General features: G+C 40.5%; 1 protein-coding gene across 4 annotated transcripts in view; it reads left to right on the top strand.

The window, feature by feature from the left end:
• LOC137128555 (protein CASP-like) overlaps positions 1–19,174 on the top strand; it is a 64,940-nt gene that overhangs the window by 28,232 nt on the left and 17,534 nt on the right. For all 4 annotated transcript variants that reach the window (XM_067506763.1, XM_067506761.1, XM_067506762.1 and 1 more), the window contains exons 4-14: positions 1,350–1,428; positions 3,944–4,081; positions 6,621–6,744; positions 9,572–9,648; positions 10,125–10,191; positions 14,637–14,685; positions 16,276–16,380; positions 16,935–17,123; positions 17,321–17,379; positions 17,681–17,723; positions 17,937–18,033. In XM_067506763.1, coding sequence (XP_067362864.1) covers positions 1,350–1,428; positions 3,944–4,081; positions 6,621–6,744; positions 9,572–9,648; positions 10,125–10,191; positions 14,637–14,685; positions 16,276–16,380; positions 16,935–17,123; positions 17,321–17,379; positions 17,681–17,723; positions 17,937–18,033 — 1,027 coding nt within the window. The remainder of the gene's footprint in view (positions 1–1,349; positions 1,429–3,943; positions 4,082–6,620; positions 6,745–9,571; positions 9,649–10,124; positions 10,192–14,636; positions 14,686–16,275; positions 16,381–16,934; positions 17,124–17,320; positions 17,380–17,680; positions 17,724–17,936; positions 18,034–19,174) is intronic.

The raw sequence follows: 19,174 nt of genomic DNA, 5'->3' as shown, positions 1-19,174 counted from the left end.
TCGCTCAATGTCACAGAGCACATGAATAGGGTGAAGTGTGTGTGTGTGTGTGTGTGTGTGTGTGTGTGTGTGTGTGTGTGTGTGTGTCTGGAGAGAGTTTAAGACAAGAGCCATGTACATGCCAGAAAGACATGAGTGTATGACAGAGAAACATGTGAGAAAGACTAAACACAGAATAAGATTGAGGTTAAGAAAAAAGGAAACATGAGTCAGGGAACATGGAAGTGACAGGAGGAGAGTTTTGAGAGAGAGAGAGAGAGAGAGAGACAGAGAAATAAAAGGGGGGCCAAAGAGGGAGGGGTGCTGGCACCAGCCTACTCAGGGCCAGATGTTTTGCGGCTAAAAAACTAGAGATGAATCAAAGCCATGTGAAGAGATTTATTAGGTTCCCATAGGAGCCCAGGCAGTATTACATGTAGCCCGCTCTGTTTACAGTGGCAAGAACCCCTAAACCACCCATCAACTACACTATTGGCTTGGCTAGGAATGTGAAGACTTTATATTTGGACTTATATAGGCCTTTGTCTTTATCCCTTTTCTCTCAGTGAATGTGCTGGAGCAGTTGGAAGAGAAACACAAGGCTGTTTAGTCTGAGTGCATGAGCCAGAGTAGTCAGCTGTATCTTCGCCCAGTACAGTAGCACCATCTGAATGTCTTTATTTGGCATCTGTTTTCCTTGATTTAGACTTGATTTCAGATGCGTTTCGCCTACTCTGTCTGCTTCTCATATTGAAGCGTGACACATGGACTATAGTAGAGCTTACTGCCTCATGTTTCAGCATTGGTAAATGGTGTACACGTTTTTCCTGTATGATCTTCAGAATTAATCTCTTATGGATCCCTTCTAATGCTGTCCATTTCAATAATATTGGTGATGGAATGCATGCCGTGCCCTCTTGCGTTAATGGCTGCATCAGTAATGGATCCACACTGTATTGCTGCTAAGAGCTGACTGAATAATCTGCCCCTGCTGTGGCTGGAAAGACTGAGCCAGCTGTTTAATGATGTCAGCGTGCTGGAGGGGAAACGAACACACATGAACACACACACACCCCACTGGACGAACTAAGGCACACTCACTTGAGAACAGACAGACACGGACACGCATGGGCACACGGCAAACGAAATGCATCCGTCAACGGCAGAACAGCTGAACTGACATCACTGGAAGCAAACACCAGTGCATGCACTGTCAAGACAACGGCACTCGCATGCAACATACAAATGCATAGTGAGGATAGACAGTTATGTACACCACTCTTACTGTGAAATTAATGGGCCTTCCTTTCGGATGTAGGACTCAGACCTGAGGGGATGAAACTAACAATTTTTAATGTTTTTTCTTACAGATCGATGCATTAAGTAAGAGAAGTAAAGAAGCAGAGGCCGCCTTCTTGAACGTGTACAAGAAAATAATCGATGTTCCAGGTAAGATAATGCTTAATGTGTATGTGCTCTGTGCATGTCCATGTGTTAGCCTAGACACCTCCTGAATCCTAAAAACATGATTAGATTGCACCTTTGTCCACGCAGTCAGCACCAACACAAGGAAGAGAAAAAAGCGTGACACGATCCCTCTGATGCTTCTTCACTGTGCATCTAGGCGTGTGTGATGCCTTAATATGTCCCCATGAGATATCGTCCCAACTGGGGTAGTAGCCTTAAGAGTGTCTTAACAGAAGGTGCGTCCTGATATTGATGACAAGTGCGCCCACAATTGGCTGCTATGAAGTGTACACTTGAGCAGTCACATTTAGCATACTGAGACTGAGGAGAAGGACACACAGCACTGAGCCTTACAGAACACACACAGTCACAGTGCTACCGGTTGAAGATTTTCAGCTGTATGGGACCCCTGGAGGTGCTGTGCATGCAGGAATGAGAGAGGACCTGAGTTCATCTATAGCGTAAGGAGGTCGTCATATTCCCACATGGATAGACCTACAGTAATATCTTTGGATTGTACTGCTCCCAATAAGTCAGCGCCAGCTCTGACGGGGCTATTCTTAACTTGCAGCGAGACAATGATGTAATGCCTGATGCACACACGCACACAGACCAGCCTGACTAATGCAGCAGTCTTGAAAGAGGAAACAGTGTGTTTTGTTCTGTTTTCTATCAGCTGAAGGCCTGGTTAGTCAGCCCAGCGTGCTCTGCTTTAGATTAAAGGTGTCTGGAAAGAGCGTCCAGCACCAGTGGCCCACAAGTCAAACTGCTTTTAACAGCCTGTACACTAGATTTGGAAAGAGGCCTGGGTGAAGGACAAAGGTTTGATAAGATGGAGAGAGTGTGGATATTTTATTTATTTTATTTTATTTTAGTCAAGGGCACTGAACCAGATAGAGTCCAAATTCAAGGCATATAGTTATTGTTTCTTAGTGTTTGTTTGTACTTGTGTATTTTTATGAGACTATGCGTGCACATATATCTGTCTCACACAAAGTGTGTATGGGGGGGATTGTCAGTGCCTAGACCTGCATGGTGTGTCACCTTGGCGGAGCAAAATCAGCATGAAATTCCCCAATCGTTCTCTGCTGATCTCTCATTAGCATAGTTAAGATATCTAACTGCGTCAGACACGAGAGACACACACACAGTCTCTCATGCACACGTGTGCGCACGCACGCACACACACACACACACACACAGCCTTTACCCCCAGCTGTAAACTGTCAGTTCCTCTTATCTGTACAACACACACACATAAACACACACGCACACACAAACTGCTCTTTTAGCTGGCATGCTGATGAGCGTCGCCTGCGTCTCTTGGCTGCCTGTCACCAGTGTGCCACCCATGAGCACCAATCAGATGTGATTGTCCTGACTGACAGGGCCCTCTTCATCACACTGACAGTTAACCCTGCTGCGTGTTCACAGAGATGTTGGTAATATGCCTCTAGAAAGTTGCCTTTCACCTCTCTCTGTTTATCTCTCTTTCTTTAATCTCTTATTTACCTTTTTTTCCTTGCCTGCTTCACAGATCCACTTTGTCCATCTGCTTCCATAATTTACTTCTTGCTGTCAAGCTTAATCAGAAGAAATACTTTAACTAATCACATCCCAATAATCGGTCAATGTGTCTCATCTATGTTACAATCTGTGTGTGTGTCTATCAGTGTCACCTACCCACTTGCTGTGTCAGCAGTTGAAGCATGAGTTTGTTCCCCATACAAAAGCAAAGTTTGTCTTGTAACCCAGCGGCAGTTTCGGTTGATATGAAGACTGATAGGATCTCATTCAATAGCTTGTATGGATAAAGTTAGGTTGGTACAGATATGGAAAACTAACTGTGACCTTTCAGTGTTGTAAAACGCAAATCTTTGTCTGGTTTCTTTCCATCTAATCACTGAAGTGCACAACCTGTTATGGTTAATATCAATATTTGAGAATATTTGCTATCAAATAACAGTATGTTGGTTATAATCAAATTAGACTTGTGATAAAGACTTGTCCAGGTTAGAACGTTTTAAAAGCAAAGTAACAAAGATGACAGCGTTACGAATAGAAGATAACAGGTGTTTGACTATCATCATTATCTATAAAAACAGTTATGTGACACATACAAAACTTGAATTAAAGGAAAAAAAAAGTTGGTTTCTTTAGAGTATCAGTTTAATATTTGACAATATTAGTATACAGTCAAGCTCGGACTTATAACTCATTGATGCACCAGTGACTGTATATGTACCTCACCTTGTAAAAATGCTAGGAGTAGTTGCTAAATTTTCACAAGGAGATCAAAGATCAGAGTCCGCTCCAGAACAGTTCTCCCACAGCTGGCACACATTCATTGCCTTGCTCAAGGACACTTCACCGGGGCAGATGCATGCTCTCACAAGACCTTGAATGTAGTTATTCCTAGCTTGCAACACCATCTCACTGCCCTTGTTTTTGTTATCTGCTTTGTGGTTGTTAAAGCAGTGTGTGTTGTCTCTGCCAGATCCTGTACCTGTGCTGGAGCTGGCTCAGCAGCTACAGCTGAAGCTCCAGAGGATGCACGACATTGAGACAGAGAACACCAAACTTCGAGAGACACTGGAGGACTACAACAAAGAGTTTGCGGAGGTTAAGAACCAAGGTTAGAGAGGGACACATGCAGAAGCACATATTTGTCATGGGATTTTAATGACTCCAAGAGGGACATGGATTGTCTGTGATTAGTTGTGCAGCCAATGAATAATTAATCAAAAATTATCGCTTATTGGAATTTTTCCGTTACGTATTTGTGAGGTTTGGCTGTGTGCTATGTTCCATTATATATGAGATTTCTCATGCCATTATAACTTCGAAACATAAAATACACTTGTGTGACCGAACAAGTGGAAGGGAAAAATAAATGTGTGCAGTTTCAGCAAAGTTTGAACATGAGAATGTACCTATAGTTGGTCACGTGTCCTCATTTGGGCAAGCTGCAAGATAACAAAAAACTATTTTTTGATCATATTTTTCATAGCAACACCAGTAGTAAAAGGAGATGTAATTAAAATTCTTCAATTCTGTTTTATAACTGTATTCAGGTACCTGTATAAACACACATTTTGCTTACTGTAATCCTCCATCCAATTCCTACTGGCAGGGAAGATATCCCTTCTTGAAACCCTTTTAGCAGACTTGATGTGTGCCATCATTCATAAACCATATTTTGTGCAAAAAATGTCCTCAGATGTTTATGTGAAGCTGATACGGATCATCTTCCTATTGCTTAATATTTATTATTAGTATGGTATGATGAAGAAAATAGTCAGTTCAGCAAATCCACTTTTGACAGTTTGCCAACATCTTGTCTTAACTTATTGTCATTCTCTGGTTGGACAAATAATGCAAAGCTAGCTGGTTGAGACAGACATAGAGCTCAGTAAAGAATCTAACCCAGATCTCCTTTATTTTTGCAAATGCTGATAGTTGCAGATCCTTGAAAAAAATGTCTTGATCAGCACTGATCCCATTACTCCAGATGGTATTGGACCACCTCTAGTCAAAAATTCCATCTTTGTGTTTCATCTTAAATTGCAATGAAAGGTCAATAAACCAAAAAGACCTTACCCTGTAGATACCCTGTTCATTTAATTCATTTGGAATGTTGAAACCTTATATTGTTTTTTTAGACAAACCTTTTATTGCAGTATTGCATAGAGCAAGAAATGTGCATTTTACACGTCGGGGAGGGCTTTCTTGTATTTCCAGCTGGGATGGCTACAGCAAGCGAAGCAAAACCTCTATGGGTCTTTATATTGACCGACTCACTGTTTTAAGAGATACCTGAAAGTTTTTGATCCAATAAAATGTGTTCATGTGCTAATGTGAAATGTGTTTTAGGATTTATACATGTGTGAGCTGTACTGTTTCATACTGTCTGCAGGTTAATAATATGTAGACAACTTTTAACTATAAAGTTTAAAGAATATATTCATAAAGGATGGAAAACACAGCTTCTTGAAAGGAAGAATGTCTTCTTCAAAGGGCAAAGCCATATTTAAACATATTTTAATGCCTTATAAATTTTACAACAACACAAAAAATGTACAAGGTTTTACATTTTCAAATAGGTTTTGAGGGGGGAAAAACACGAGGTACAGTTTCATGAATAAAAAATGACAGGCTACCTCAGGGTAAAAAAAGATGGAAAAACTGACAAAGGCAGAGAGATGAGTGAGAAGCAGCAATAAAAGTGGTGTAATTTCAGTCGAAAAGGAGGAGTGAGTGAGTTAGCAGGGAATGTTTTGGAATCCCCCTTTCCTCAGTGAGAGTTAATTGGAACAGCTCGGCAGCGGCAGGGTTCCATTCTGCCATTGATTTTCCTGTTCCCTCATCCTTTATCCCTCCTTCTTGCCTCAATAGATGGGGGATATTTAAACCCCAAAACACACTGTGGAACTCCCTCTCCTGTTAAACACACACGGACCGGCGTGCGCAGGCACACACACTCTCACATACACACAGATATACAGAGTGCAGGGGCCATTGATCCCCGCAACCTAAATGTTTAAAGTTCAGTTAAGCAGTTAAGGGGTAAGAGGGCTCTGAGGGGACTCTCCTCTATTGATTATGTGTCAGGGCAGTGAGACTGGAGTTTAAATCACATGCACACACACATGCACACAAAGTGCTAAGAGCCCTCAGTCAACGGCAGCAAGCAGCATTGCTCTTTATCACTGTCTGCCTCACTTATATCTTTCTTTAAGAAACACACACTCCTACACACACTGAGGCCTATTTATTACCCCAGTTATGTGTTAGATTTATTTCAGGCTGCCCCATACAGAGCTCAGCCATCAGCAGGTTATGAAGTTTCAGCACTAATGCAGTCCTAATGAATACAGCATATCTGCTGTTTGTGGATACTAAATATTCTCTATCAGTCATGAATGCAAAGATTAGGTAGGAGCCATAGGGGCTGTGGCCTACGTCTGTGCTGACAGGAAGAATGTGTGATATGAAACTCTGTTCCTTAAGCAAAGGTCAAACCCCTTGTCAAATACATTATTGTCATCACTGCCATTTATCACAACTACGAAACCCCTGTAGTTTCTTTTTTAATGTATTTAGCCAGTTGCCTGTCTTTTCCCTCTTCCTTTCTTTTCTCTCACCACTACTCATTCTCCTCTTACTTCCTCCAGAGGTGACCATTAAGGCCTTGAAGGAGAAAATCCGTGAGTACGAGCAGTCTCTGAAGAATCAAGCTGAGAATCTGGCTCAAGAGAAGCAGCTACAACTACACAACGACTATGCAGAGAAGGAGAGGTGTGTGTGTGTGTGTGTGTGTGTGTGTGTGTGTGTGTGTGTGTGTGTGTGTGTGTGTGTGTGTGTGTGTGTGTGTGTGTGTGTGTGTGTGTGTGTGTGTGTGTGTGTGTGTGTGTGTGTGTGTGTGTGTGTGTGTGTGTGTGTGTGTGTGTGTGTGTGTGTGTGTGTGTGTGTGTGTGTGTGTGTGTGCGCGTGCGTGTGTGCGTGCGTGTGCGCTACTGGTGCTGTGTTTTAAGTAATATCATCTGCATTATTTTGCCATTTGAAACTTTTGGGTCACTGTGCCCTCAGGCAGAACTGTTAGAATTCCAATCTTTTAATAAGATGTTTTAGATTTCTGACTTAATTAAGCAGAGCTAGTCACAACTTTATAATTTCTTATTAGCTAAACGTCTTTGGACTTTTGCTCATCATTATAATTTTAATCACTGAAGAGTTGCGTATTTTTTTTCTCCAACATTGTTTTTGTTTTTTTCTAGTTGAGTGAATTTCCTACATTTAAAAAAAAAAAAAAAAGACTGCGTTTGTGTCTTGATAGGAATTCTGTCTTTACCTTTTTAATAATCGCTGCCCAAGCCATCAGCTCCTTGGAAACTATACACTTAATGACCCAGCAAAAACTTCAACTTCCTCTTCAAGCCCATTTTCAAGCCACCATTTTAATGTGTGTTTCAGATATACAGGAAGCATGTGGTAGTAATAAATAAGCTCACAATTGCTGACAGATATTGTAGGAACATGGAAAAAAACTCTTGACTACTTCAGTGATCTCTTACAAAGGCTATAATGCCCCAGGAGTCAGAGTGATACTGTCCTTTTCTGGTGAGGAGCCCATTCAATATAAAGACAATTAAGCTAATTGCCTAAGATGTGGGCAGTCATTATATTGTTTGACTTTACAACTGTCTTTGGCGCCTTTCCTCCTACACTGCTCAGTTAATCTAAACTAATATGGTGGTGGCCAGTTTAAATTATCAAGCCACTTTATGTTTATTTTTCGGAGTGCAGGTAGAGACCTGGCCTGTCAGCCTTAAATGTAATTATCTTAAATAAGTGTGCATTTATATTTTGAATTAAAGTGATAAATAAACAGAGTCGAGAAAGATTAGCATTTGTATGATTAGCTGTGACACCGCCAGAATGTAAAGGGACAGCTTATTTTTATGGAAGGTGAGCAGGAATTAAAGGCCATGATGGATGTTTTCGTAAAAAGTGATTATGGTTTAGAAGGCAAAGCCCAAACATTTAAACCGAATCTTAAAATGCAATGTTTAAGTTCCTTCTATTTAAAGTGGTTTTCACACCTTTACCTTTTTTAGTCCAATCGATTGAACTCTGCTTTGTCTTCCCCCTTGGTGCAGTTTGTTTAGGTAGGTCTGAACACAGCAATCATATTGGGTGTGGACTAAACACACCGCACACAATTCCTCTACTCGATGTGGTTAATTAAGTGTACTCAGCCAAAAAAAAAAAGCCTTTTACTTTTATTTATTGCCCAGATAATCACCATGATTATAAGCAAAAGCTAACTGTTCACTTTTTCGATGTTTCTAAAAATATTTCATGTTGAATATTCAACAGGACACAGCAAGATCCTCTTGCTGTTTACTTTTATATTCCTACCCCAGTAATGCCTTTAGGTTCACTTGGATTTTTAAAAAATGTATTAATTTTTTTATTTCTTTGGTGAAAGAAACGAATCCAAGGGGAAAATTAACTGTTTTGGTACAGAGGAAACAAACACATTTCATATGCATATTCTAAATGTATCATATCACCCATTTTGGTTTCTTTGAGAAAAATGTCATATTTTCACAGAATGGCAAAAACAAATAAATTACATTCTAAATGGTAATAAAAAGGTCTTTGAACTCGACTTTAACTTGGTTAGCACTGCAGAAACCCTGTACAATACATTAACTAAACAGTTTCTGATTGAATTAATTTAATCACAGATGTATAGGAATTCCAGTTGATGGGGTGAAAGATTTTTGTTGCTAAAAAGAAAGGTGTAGGCTATTTAAAATAAAGTGGGCAGGGTAAGTGGAAAATCTTCCAGCATTCTTTCAATGTACCAGTTTATTTGTTTACACCTGTCGTGAATTCCTTTGTGATGCATTTTATGTTATGTTGCTCATGTCAATCATTTTCTTTGCTGTGTGAAGCTATGTGAAAGCCCGTTGACACTTTCAGGCTTACAGCACAAGATCAATTGTCCAACTGTATTTCCTGTACGTCAGTGTTTTATAGGCCCCTTCCTGTCTGCAGAGAGCTGACTTCCTGTGTCTGAGAGGGGCAGTAAATGGATGGCACCTCTGATGCATTTTATCCTGCAAGAAGTGAGAGAAGGAGGGGAGAAAGAGAGAGATGAAAGGATGAAGTAGAGGGCAGAAAAATAGAGATGACAGGAGAGACAGATTGGCGGAGAAGGGGGGCATCAAAGAGTGCCATAAAGACCGTCTTTGTGCAAGATTATTGATGTTTTTACACGCAGTGGCAATTTCTCATCAGAGCCCAACTTTTTATATGCTAAGAATGAATCTATTTTATCCTTGCGGTTTCTGCATCCCCCTCCCCCCCCTCTCTTATTCAACCCTTACACCCCCCCCGCGGGTGCAGTGTGCCCCAGTGGCCAGACATTCCTGCCTAATAGGGCTGCTTAATGAGAAGTGGGTTGTGTTGGGAGGATTTTTAGTGGGGAAAACACTTCAGAAATGGTGGGAAATTAGAGAATTGTTTGCAGTTGCTACAAAGTGTGAACCGTGAAGATTTACTGACTGAGTATCCCCTAACTGTGACTTCTTGCTCCTTCTGTCTGCCTCTGTAGGAAACTGCAGGAGAGCCAGGACTCCATGTCCTCGAGGTTGGAAGTGGCCGAACACAAGGTCCAGTCTCTACAGACAGGTAGCACCTTACTCAGGCTTCAAAGACCTGGGTACTGTTTTTACAATAAAATGTCAGCTCACTGAAAATGAAGTGTTTCTGGCTTGAAAGGCTCTAAATTCACAGGTTTGCCTCTTGTTTATTCCTAAAGTTTCAAGGAAAAAAATTAGTAGTAATCCTTTTATGAAGTTTAAGTTTACTTTAATTGGTTTTTAGTGGGTGTAGTTTGATCAGATTGACAGGAGCTTGGCAACATAAGCACATTTCACATCTATCACTTGAAACTAGTGAGAACAGCACAGGCAAAAATGCCAGAAAATAGTTTGTTCCTACAGCAGTGCTGACCATATTAAAATGCTGATGAATCATGTTCTTGTGTGTTTAAAAGTACTGCTCTTACTTGGATATTACACATCAGACATTTAGATTTCTTCTTTTGAACTTTTCTGACTTGTAGCAGGGAAACTCAGAGCTGACTCTTTTCCCGTCTTTTACAGCACTTGAAACAACTCAGGCCGAGCTCTTTGATTTGAAGACAAAGTATGACGAGGAATCCACAGCAAAGTACGTGTCTTGCTGATCTGTGTGTGTTTGTGGGAGACTTCTCCCCTCTGGCTCCTCCATAGTCTGTTCTTGACATAATCATCCTGTTTAGTGAATATCCTTGCCTGGAAACTCCCCCTTCTCTCCCTAACAGCTGGATTGTCTCCCAAAATGCACAGCAGCCTCCAAATCCCTGCATTGCCCCTGCACTGTAAATTCAGTTGAATTCAACTTTATATATATATACTGCCAATTCACAACATGGTAATCTCAAGGCACTTTACATAAAACTGACAGGGATTGCAATGTATTGTGAAGCCACAGCAGAGGACCAAAATAAAGATTTTTCTTTTCGTGGTATAGGTTAAAGCAGTCACTGTGATTCATCAGGGTCATAACAGAGAGTGGAGGCCACTTGGGGTCGCTTTGAGAGTTAAAGCCACACAGGCTTCTAACAGGACTTGTAAGAAAAGGTAGTTTCAGTTATTTGAACTGCAGACATCTATCATTATTGATCTTATAGTAGTGGAAAAGATGAGAACAGAAGCTTTTCCATGTCAGCACTCCATACTGTGAAGTGGCACTTTATGACATTCACACGCCTCATTCCCTCAGGGTGAATAGCAGGGAACCAGAACCACTCGAGCATCCGAACAGACTCCCAAAGTTTCGAGTCCTGAGAAGAAATACAAAGCCTTTGTGGTGTTCTATTGGTAGTTGATGAAAGAGTTAAGCAAAAACTCTTTAATTTCAAGACTGTCAAAAGTGTCCTTGCACACACCGATTATACTAAGTACAGCAGAGACCAACTTGGCTTTTAAGGGGTTTTTTTCAACCCCATTTTGCCCCACAAGTTACTATGCCCCAAAGTCACTGTGTTGCTCCATTAACAGAGTTGTTAAATTGATTGGCTGTTAAAAACAGATCAATCCTTCTTATCATTTTCCTGTTTCTACCACCCTCAACCTGACACTCTCTTCTCTGTCCACATTGTGCATTTGGGAGCATGAGAGGAAAGGCCAGAGGAAGATATCGCACACAGTGTAATGGCACTAATCAATAGGTTTTGTAGTCTATCAGCACCTCTTCCCCCGCCCTTGTTTTTTATCCCCATTAATAAAACGTGTAACTTCTGCATTTTCTCAAATTTCTTTACACTTCTTTCTATTTCTGTCTTTGTCTCTTCCTTTTATGTCAGAAGAAAACATGAAAAGACGTATAGTAGGAACCATTTGCCTACAGAAGCTAATAAACACATGCTCGCCTATATCCACATGCACACTCCCTCTCATTCATTTAATCACACACACACACACAAACACACACACACACACACACACACAAATATGAATACACACACATACAAATACGAATACACACATACACTTGCTCACTCGCTCGTGTGCCTGAGGCAGTCAGGGTCCTTGACTATGTGGCGTGCTGTGATCTGAAATTTTAATGCAACGCTTTAAAGCACACACAAACCCTCTCTAACCCTGCACCCTCCCAGTCCTTGGAGTCCTTCCCCCGTTTACTGCTTGGCTGAGCAAATCGCCAGTGTTTGGCTGAACACAACTTTTAACCCTTTGACTGCATATATTTTGGCCCTGCAAAATTCAAAAAGCCATACATATCAGACACCATTTCACACAAACGCAGACACACACTTACTCTAAACTTTCCACTAAAGAGGACATTGCGTGACAAATCCCCTATCCTCTTGCTGCATTTGGGTAATCTGCCTTTTAAAATACACTAACACACGCACGCACATGCGCATACAAGTGTACACACACTCTGGGACCTACGAAATCGACCAAATTCTCACAGAGTGGGAGCAGCAGCGGGAGGTGGGTCTGCACATGTATTGTAGCCCCCTCTCTGCGTTGCCGCTGTGAGGGTCTGGCTGGCCATGCTTTACCCGTTTAGTCCCTGTTAAAGATTAATGATATATTGATCCCGAGCTCCACAGGACACTGTGTGTGTGTGGGGTTGTGTGTGTGTGCGCAGTCATCGGTATGTTTGTGTGCAGCTGTATCTGTGTGTAAAAGCTTGATATAATTTTTGGAAAACTATTTAATTATTTGATAATTAGGGAACAGTCAATAAGGTTTTCCTTCCTGTGTCCATCTGAAGGACGTACACAAAATGGCACACAACATAGAGACACACACAAGCACACACTCACAGCTAGCTTCTTTTTAAGCCTCCTTAAAATCCCCAAGGTAACACACTGTGAAAATGCAATGTGAAGAAAGCCAAGGAAAGAAAAGGAATGGAGTGATGAAAGCTAGAGGGCAAAAAGCGAGCCAGGGGCTGGAGGCTACAGCGAGGAAGAGGGGATAAGAGTGTGATAGAGGAGGGAAATGAAAATCTAAATCAGGGGAATATCCTGCTGGCACCCAGGACAGAGGGCAAAAGATGAGAGAGGGGAGGTGGAAGGGAAAAGAGATGAAAGGATGAGAAAGTAGAGGGCAACGGGAAGGGAAAGGGTTGAGGGGAAAAGGACAGAGGGTGGAAAAGAATAGGAGCAGTTGAGTAAGGAGCAAGAGAGGGAAGATAAGAGATGAAAAGGCCTGAGATGGAGGAAGTACAGTAGGGGCTTAGAGACTCTGGGCTCGTTTCAGAAGTCTTACAGTACTCACTGATGTCACTGGGTGCACCCACTGGCTTTTATGGTACCAAAAAAGTGTGTGTAAGTGTGTGTTGTTTGAGTTCATGTATGCATTATGCACTGCAACTATGCATCTACTCTGCAGCTCCTCCTTGTGGCTGTTATATAGGTTTGTTGATGGTGGCATAAAATCAGTTTTTGTTATTACGGGGGACCCACTTCCCTGGCAGTTCAGTGTTTGATGAATTAATTCAACTGCATTGGCTGGCCATGGACAGCTCCTGCCCTGCCCATGACTGACTGAATGACTGTATCAGGATATGCAGAAAATCCCTACCCTGTGATCTGCTTTGGCCCTCAGCCTCTAGCTTTGCCTTTATAATTCCCAAATACAGACAAATCCAAAGGTTATTTAAGAAGACTTTGTGCATCTGTACTTTGATTAAATGATCACATTTGGAGCAGGAGCGGTGGTGTATTTGGGTTGCATTACTACCCATAAACACTCTCCATTACAAGCTTTTCTGGCTTGTTAGCTCTCTGACCCTACACTTGTGTGTGTAGGAGCAAATCTGAGTGTGCACATGAGTCCAGCACACTATAGCTTAAGACAGGATAAAAGCTGGTGAGGTAGTGTACTATTATGTTGCTTAAATGCATACTAGATCCTTTTAACTGTTAGGGAAAGAATAAAAGCAGAGTGAAAAGCTCTCCCACCCACATCTGATTCTTTTGCTGCATTGCCTTTGGCATAATGTTGACCTAATATCAACTGTGTCTGTTTTGTTAAACACATTCAAATCAGTAGTACTAAAGCCTATGGGCCGAAACACTGTTTCTCATACTTTGACACAAATACAAAAGCAGTGTGGGTTATTGGGTTCACTATCAAAAGATTGCAGTGAAATCAAAAGGTCCTAATGGATGCAGCAGAGAACATATGCGCTCACATCTTTGCACTCAGTGCCATCAACGTATTCTTATCAGTGAGTAATGAGCATTGCATGCATTTACCCTGTCAATGTGCAAGACATTAAACACCATCCATGAAGCATTTTTAGCATTATTTTATTAAAACGGATTCAAAAGGTATCCTAAAGCATGTGCACCCAGACAACTAACAGAGAGGTGGGAACCTGAACTTGGATTCAGCTGTTTTAAAAAAAATAAAAATAAAAAAGCAAAAGTTTGTGGTGGTGTGTGTGTGTATGAGAGAGAGAGAGTTTGATTGGTGTTTCTTTGTCCCCAAAGTTCTTTCTACATCTGTCATTGTTTGCTGGATAGTGATAAATATTCTTCCATGAAAGAGGGTTATTAAACTAGTTTTCCAAGTCCGATGAATGGTATTATGAGGATGTATTCCTGCTGTCTGACCTTTAGCAAGTGAGAGGTGAACCATGGCCTCCATCCAGACCATTAGTCAGACACAATCACACAGCTTCATAGCAGATTAGTTTGCTGTATTAGGACTTAGAGCTCTATTAATGTAATCCCTCTGTTTTAGTGTGGCCTGGGTTTAGGGGCTTACATGTGCGCACACATACAACACACTTACAATACATACATGCACGTACACAAACAAGCTGTTGGGTTTATGGAGTTCACAATCAATGGATTAAGGTGAAATTTAGACTGTAGCTTAATGGACATGGCATTGCCATTCTGCAAATGAATGCTATTTGAGCAATTGTGCAAACACATGTAATGTGTGCAGGGTGTACTTTTCTTCCTGGTAATTATTATCCATTTATCCAATTCTTGTTTTTCTTAGTGTGCTGATTTTTAGTCTCCATTAAGCATCTTCTCATCCTCTGTTGTAAAAGTCTGTAATAACAGCAACTTTTCTTCTCAGGGCCGATGAGATTGAGATTGTGATGACAGATCTGGAAAGAGCCAATCAGGTAACATGCTCAAAATCCTTATCATGTTTTACACAGCACTGTCCAAATTGTCTGTTTCACCAGACTCTACTTTTTTTTCTATTAATAAAATAGAAAGCAAAGTTCTTTGTCTGAAATATTTTCATTTAACAACGAATCAAGTCATCTAGTCTAGAAAGATCAAAACAAATATTTCACTAAGTCTTGTGAGTATACAAACCTTTATATGTCCTAAACCTTTGTGCCATAAAAGCATCAAGTACATCATGAACAGTTAAGTTATTTGCCTTATTATGGTAAACTTGAGTAGTGTACTTTAAGTTAAGATGCTGAGATATTCACCATCTGCTGCTATAAATATTAACAAGGGCACCATGTGTAGTAATCCACAGGCGACCACACCTTTACCTTCTATTTAGAACAACATTTAATCAAAAGTACTGCGCCTAACTTTTTAGGATGTGATTTGACTTTTTCAGGACATGTCTTAGAATTACTAAAACATTGCTGGATTAGCTCTGTTTCTTGGATTTTTTTTCTAAATAAATATACAGAGTTTATCCACTTTACCCTTTAATATACAAACATCCTTATCTGGTTAGAATCCATTAAATCTTGCATTAGCAAATAATGACTTGCTTATCACTGCTGTTTAGGCTCTTTGTTTGTTTCACACACCTCTGCTAAACCCATCCATGTGAAAAAAAGCCTGCGAGCATGCCCTCTGCCCTTGTGTTGTAAATATTCCTGTGGTATCTGTTAATGTCATTGTTGTTAACTTTCATTATTAGCCCAAGAGTATGATTTGTGGCTAAGGGGTAGCATAGGCATGTAATGTTAATATTAGCCTAAAGGTTAGTGCTCCAACTATAATGCCATACAAACACACACACACACACACAAACCCACTATTCACACTTCTGATTTGAGGTTTACAGTGGATGACAGCATGGCCTCCAGCTCAGTCACAGACTTTTTATATGCTTTTATTAGGAGAAAATGGAATACAGGAATTTTTCTTTTGCAACTAACAGTTCAACTCCCACCCAGTCAATAACAGTTCTCAATATGGTTGCAATTAGGAACGCTGTTGAATCGGCTCCCTGCGACTGGTAATGATGGCGTGTTGGCCAGTGTTACAGATGATTCCTAACTGGAGCATGGTAGCTTGGCCCCTAATATGAAACAGCGGGTGTCCTCTCAATTCCCAGGACTAATTTAATATTTGCAATTAAGGAAAAATCCACCTTTGGCTTTCAGTGTACAATTCTGCTTAGCATTTTCTCAGCTCTTCTTTACATTGTACTGCTTGTTTATTTATTGAAGGAGGACAATTTCCTTTCCATACAGACACACAGTTGACTAGTAGAAATAGATTGTGTATTTGAAAATCTGTGTGCTTTTCTTTTTGTAATGCCACTTGCCCAACAGTGAATGCACCTCAGCAGTATCTTCTCTGAGATGGGTGAAAAATTGAGACATTGGTTAAAAGAATGTGTGAAAACCATAAAACTTGAGTCACCTTGAGTTACCCATTAGACTGATCAAGGTTGGCAATGTAAAAGTCTCCACTAACTTATTTTTCTTCAACATTTCTTCTTTTCCTTCCAGCGAGCAGAAGCGGCTCAAAGAGAGGCCGAGTCACTCAGAGAGCAACTGTCCCTGAGTAACCAATCCAAACACGTCGGCAGCCCGGCCAAGGCCGACTCTGACACGGTAACACTGACTTACTGATGGCTGATGAGAAGCTTATTGATGGGCTAAAGATCAGCTTGGCCTTTTTATGCTAGAGGTGATCAGATGATTAAAGCTTCAACTTGTGGATTACTGTAGTCACTGATCTTAGGTCAGCACTAGTGCATTGATTTGTTGACTAAATTATTGCTTTTTCAAGGAAGGGTTGCCAAGGTGGCAGTAGGTGTATTGATTAACTGAATTATTGGAGCTCTACAACAGACTTTAGAGGTGAACTAATTTTACTTAGAGATTGAATGCTTCACCAAGGTATCTGCTTCACTGACCCCTCAGATTTAGATGGTTGGGATCGAATCATAAATGACCTCTGACTCTATGAAGTAGGCCTTTTGAATGATGATTAGTACTTTGATTAGCCTCTGTCTGACATCGAATTACAGTACTTTTTCTGACGGCATAAATTAAATGTATCTGAAACCCAGACTATATAAATGTATTATAAATACTCCTATAGGCCTTAGTTTGCTTGTTTAGTTTGCTCATTAGATTAAATTGTTATCCTGTTTGGCCTTTAGGAACAGACATCAGAGGTGGCATCCCACTCAAGTCTGGAGGCGGAGCTCAGAGCCAAAGAAAGGGAGACTGCTCAGCTGGTGGAAGATGTCCAGAGACTGCAGGCCAGCCTGACCAAACTCAGAGAGACCACCAGCTCCCAAATTACACAGCTGGAACAGCAGCTCAGCAGCAAGACTGCCATTCTCAAGGTGCAAACAAGAACATATGGCTACAGATTCTGCAACTACTTAAGCTATTAATTTATAATGCTATTAAAACATGTGACTGTATTCATCACTTGTTATCTAGAGTTAAATCACTGAAATAACTGTATAACATGTACATCCAATGATTCCCTTTATCATTTTCTTGATGTTCATGTCATTTCATATCTTTTTATTCACAGGAATTGGAGGAGAAACTGCAGAATCAAGCTGACTATGAAGAAGTGAAGAAAGAGTTGAGGTGAGGAGCACACAGCTGTGTGTGTGTGTGTCAGTGCGACACAGATCTATTTACTGCGTGTGTTTGATGTCTTTAATGATGTTAAACAAGATGCATGTCTTAATTTAAGATTTGTAACTCAATTGAGTACCTTTAAAAACAAGAAGATTGCATGTCTGTAGCTTTGTAATGTGGATCTCTCGCCCAGTGCCCCCCTCCATTTTTTTGTCCTTAAAGAGACGGAAAAAAACCAGCATGCTACATGATGTGTAGAGTTTGTCTTTGCTGGAAGTTCATAAGAATATGTTTTTCTTCTATTCAGTATCCTCAAGTCTATGGAGTTTGGGACGTCTGACTCTGTGCAGGTAAAACCAACACTAAAGTACAAGTATATACACTTAAGACTTTTCCCACTAGACCTTACACAAAATTGCAGTTGCAATAACAGGAGTTAAGTTATTGATAAAATGAAACGGCACCATTTGTTTTATTGGATTAGTAAAAGGAACATTTGAAGGAAAAAACACTGGAACATAGTTCATTTAAGAAATCTAATTTTGTTGGTCTCGTCTCATCAGGACTCCTCGAAGCCTCTGGACGTACTGTTGCTGGAGAGGAACCGTAGTCTTCAATCTGAGAGCGCCGCTCTGCGCATTGCCAACACAGACCTCAGCGGTAAGTACAGCAAATGTAAGTTTATAAAACGGATAAGGGTTCAGCAACACTGGCAAAACCATCTTTTGTCAGTTCAACAAAAATTCACAACACAGGTAAGGCTGGATAGTGATGGGTATGAAGAGTTTACATCAGCATGGTGCATGCGTGCAGTATGTATGCATATAGTTTCTTTTTCTCTGAGAATACTTAGTCTTTTATTAAATTTTACTGCCATGTTTTATAATATTGGGTCTTCATTTCGCATATAACATGCAACAGAAATGATGTTCCTCTAGTCCCACACTTGTGTAAAGAAAAGGAAATGTACATCTGGTGTCTTACCACAGCAGGAGGTCACCATCTACAATAACAAAGTTGCGGTTCCACACAAATGAGGACACCATACTCTTGCCCCTACATCAGGACTCTTGCCCTCTGCAACAATGTTTATGGGTTCGAAATGTCATTGCTTTAGGCTTGAATAGCTGAACAGCTTTGAATTGATTAACATTCACAGTAAGAGGAGCTTACTGTCTTACTCAATCATATTAAATCTCAATGGTTTTGCATTAGAATATTTTTTTCTCTCAGTGCTTATCATCAAGGTGAATTCTAGTAGTGACTTTATAAAATTTCTGTATTTGCTTTGATCACTGTAAAAATGTAATTCAGCAAAGAAGTATAATAAGTTCTTACTAAGTCAGCAAAACTGTACGGTCTGTTTTTGGTGACATGCACCTGTTTTCTATCTAGCCACAATACATGTTTTTGAAAGTTTATAATTTTTGGGACTTTTATCGCTTGTTTTTCCTCTATGTATTTTATGAACCATGGCTATGATACTGACTAAAGACTATGATACTGCTTCTACAATGGAATAATTCAATGTTTAGGAAAAGACTGCAGCTCCATGGAAGAGGACTCACATGGTGTATTGCCTATCTAAGGACATAATTTTACTCTGTGCAGTTACTTTGACTTTGCCTGCAAGAGGGAGAGACCTGGGCCAGGTTTAAGTGGCACAGTGTCAGTTGTTTTGTTTGTCCTTTTTTTTTCTTCCAGGCTGTGGCTTACAAGAAAGGTTGAAATCACAAATGCATGGGCACTTTGTCTGGGGGGGTTGGCAAAAAAGTAAAAAAAACAAAGTTCACTAATTTGG

Source organism: Channa argus, chromosome 6 (genome assembly GCF_033026475.1).
Source record: "Channa argus isolate prfri chromosome 6, Channa argus male v1.0, whole genome shotgun sequence".
Lineage (NCBI taxonomy): Eukaryota > Metazoa > Chordata > Actinopteri > Anabantiformes > Channidae > Channa > Channa argus.
Note: the sequence above shows the minus strand (reverse complement) of the source record. Positions and strands in the feature narration are given on the sequence as shown.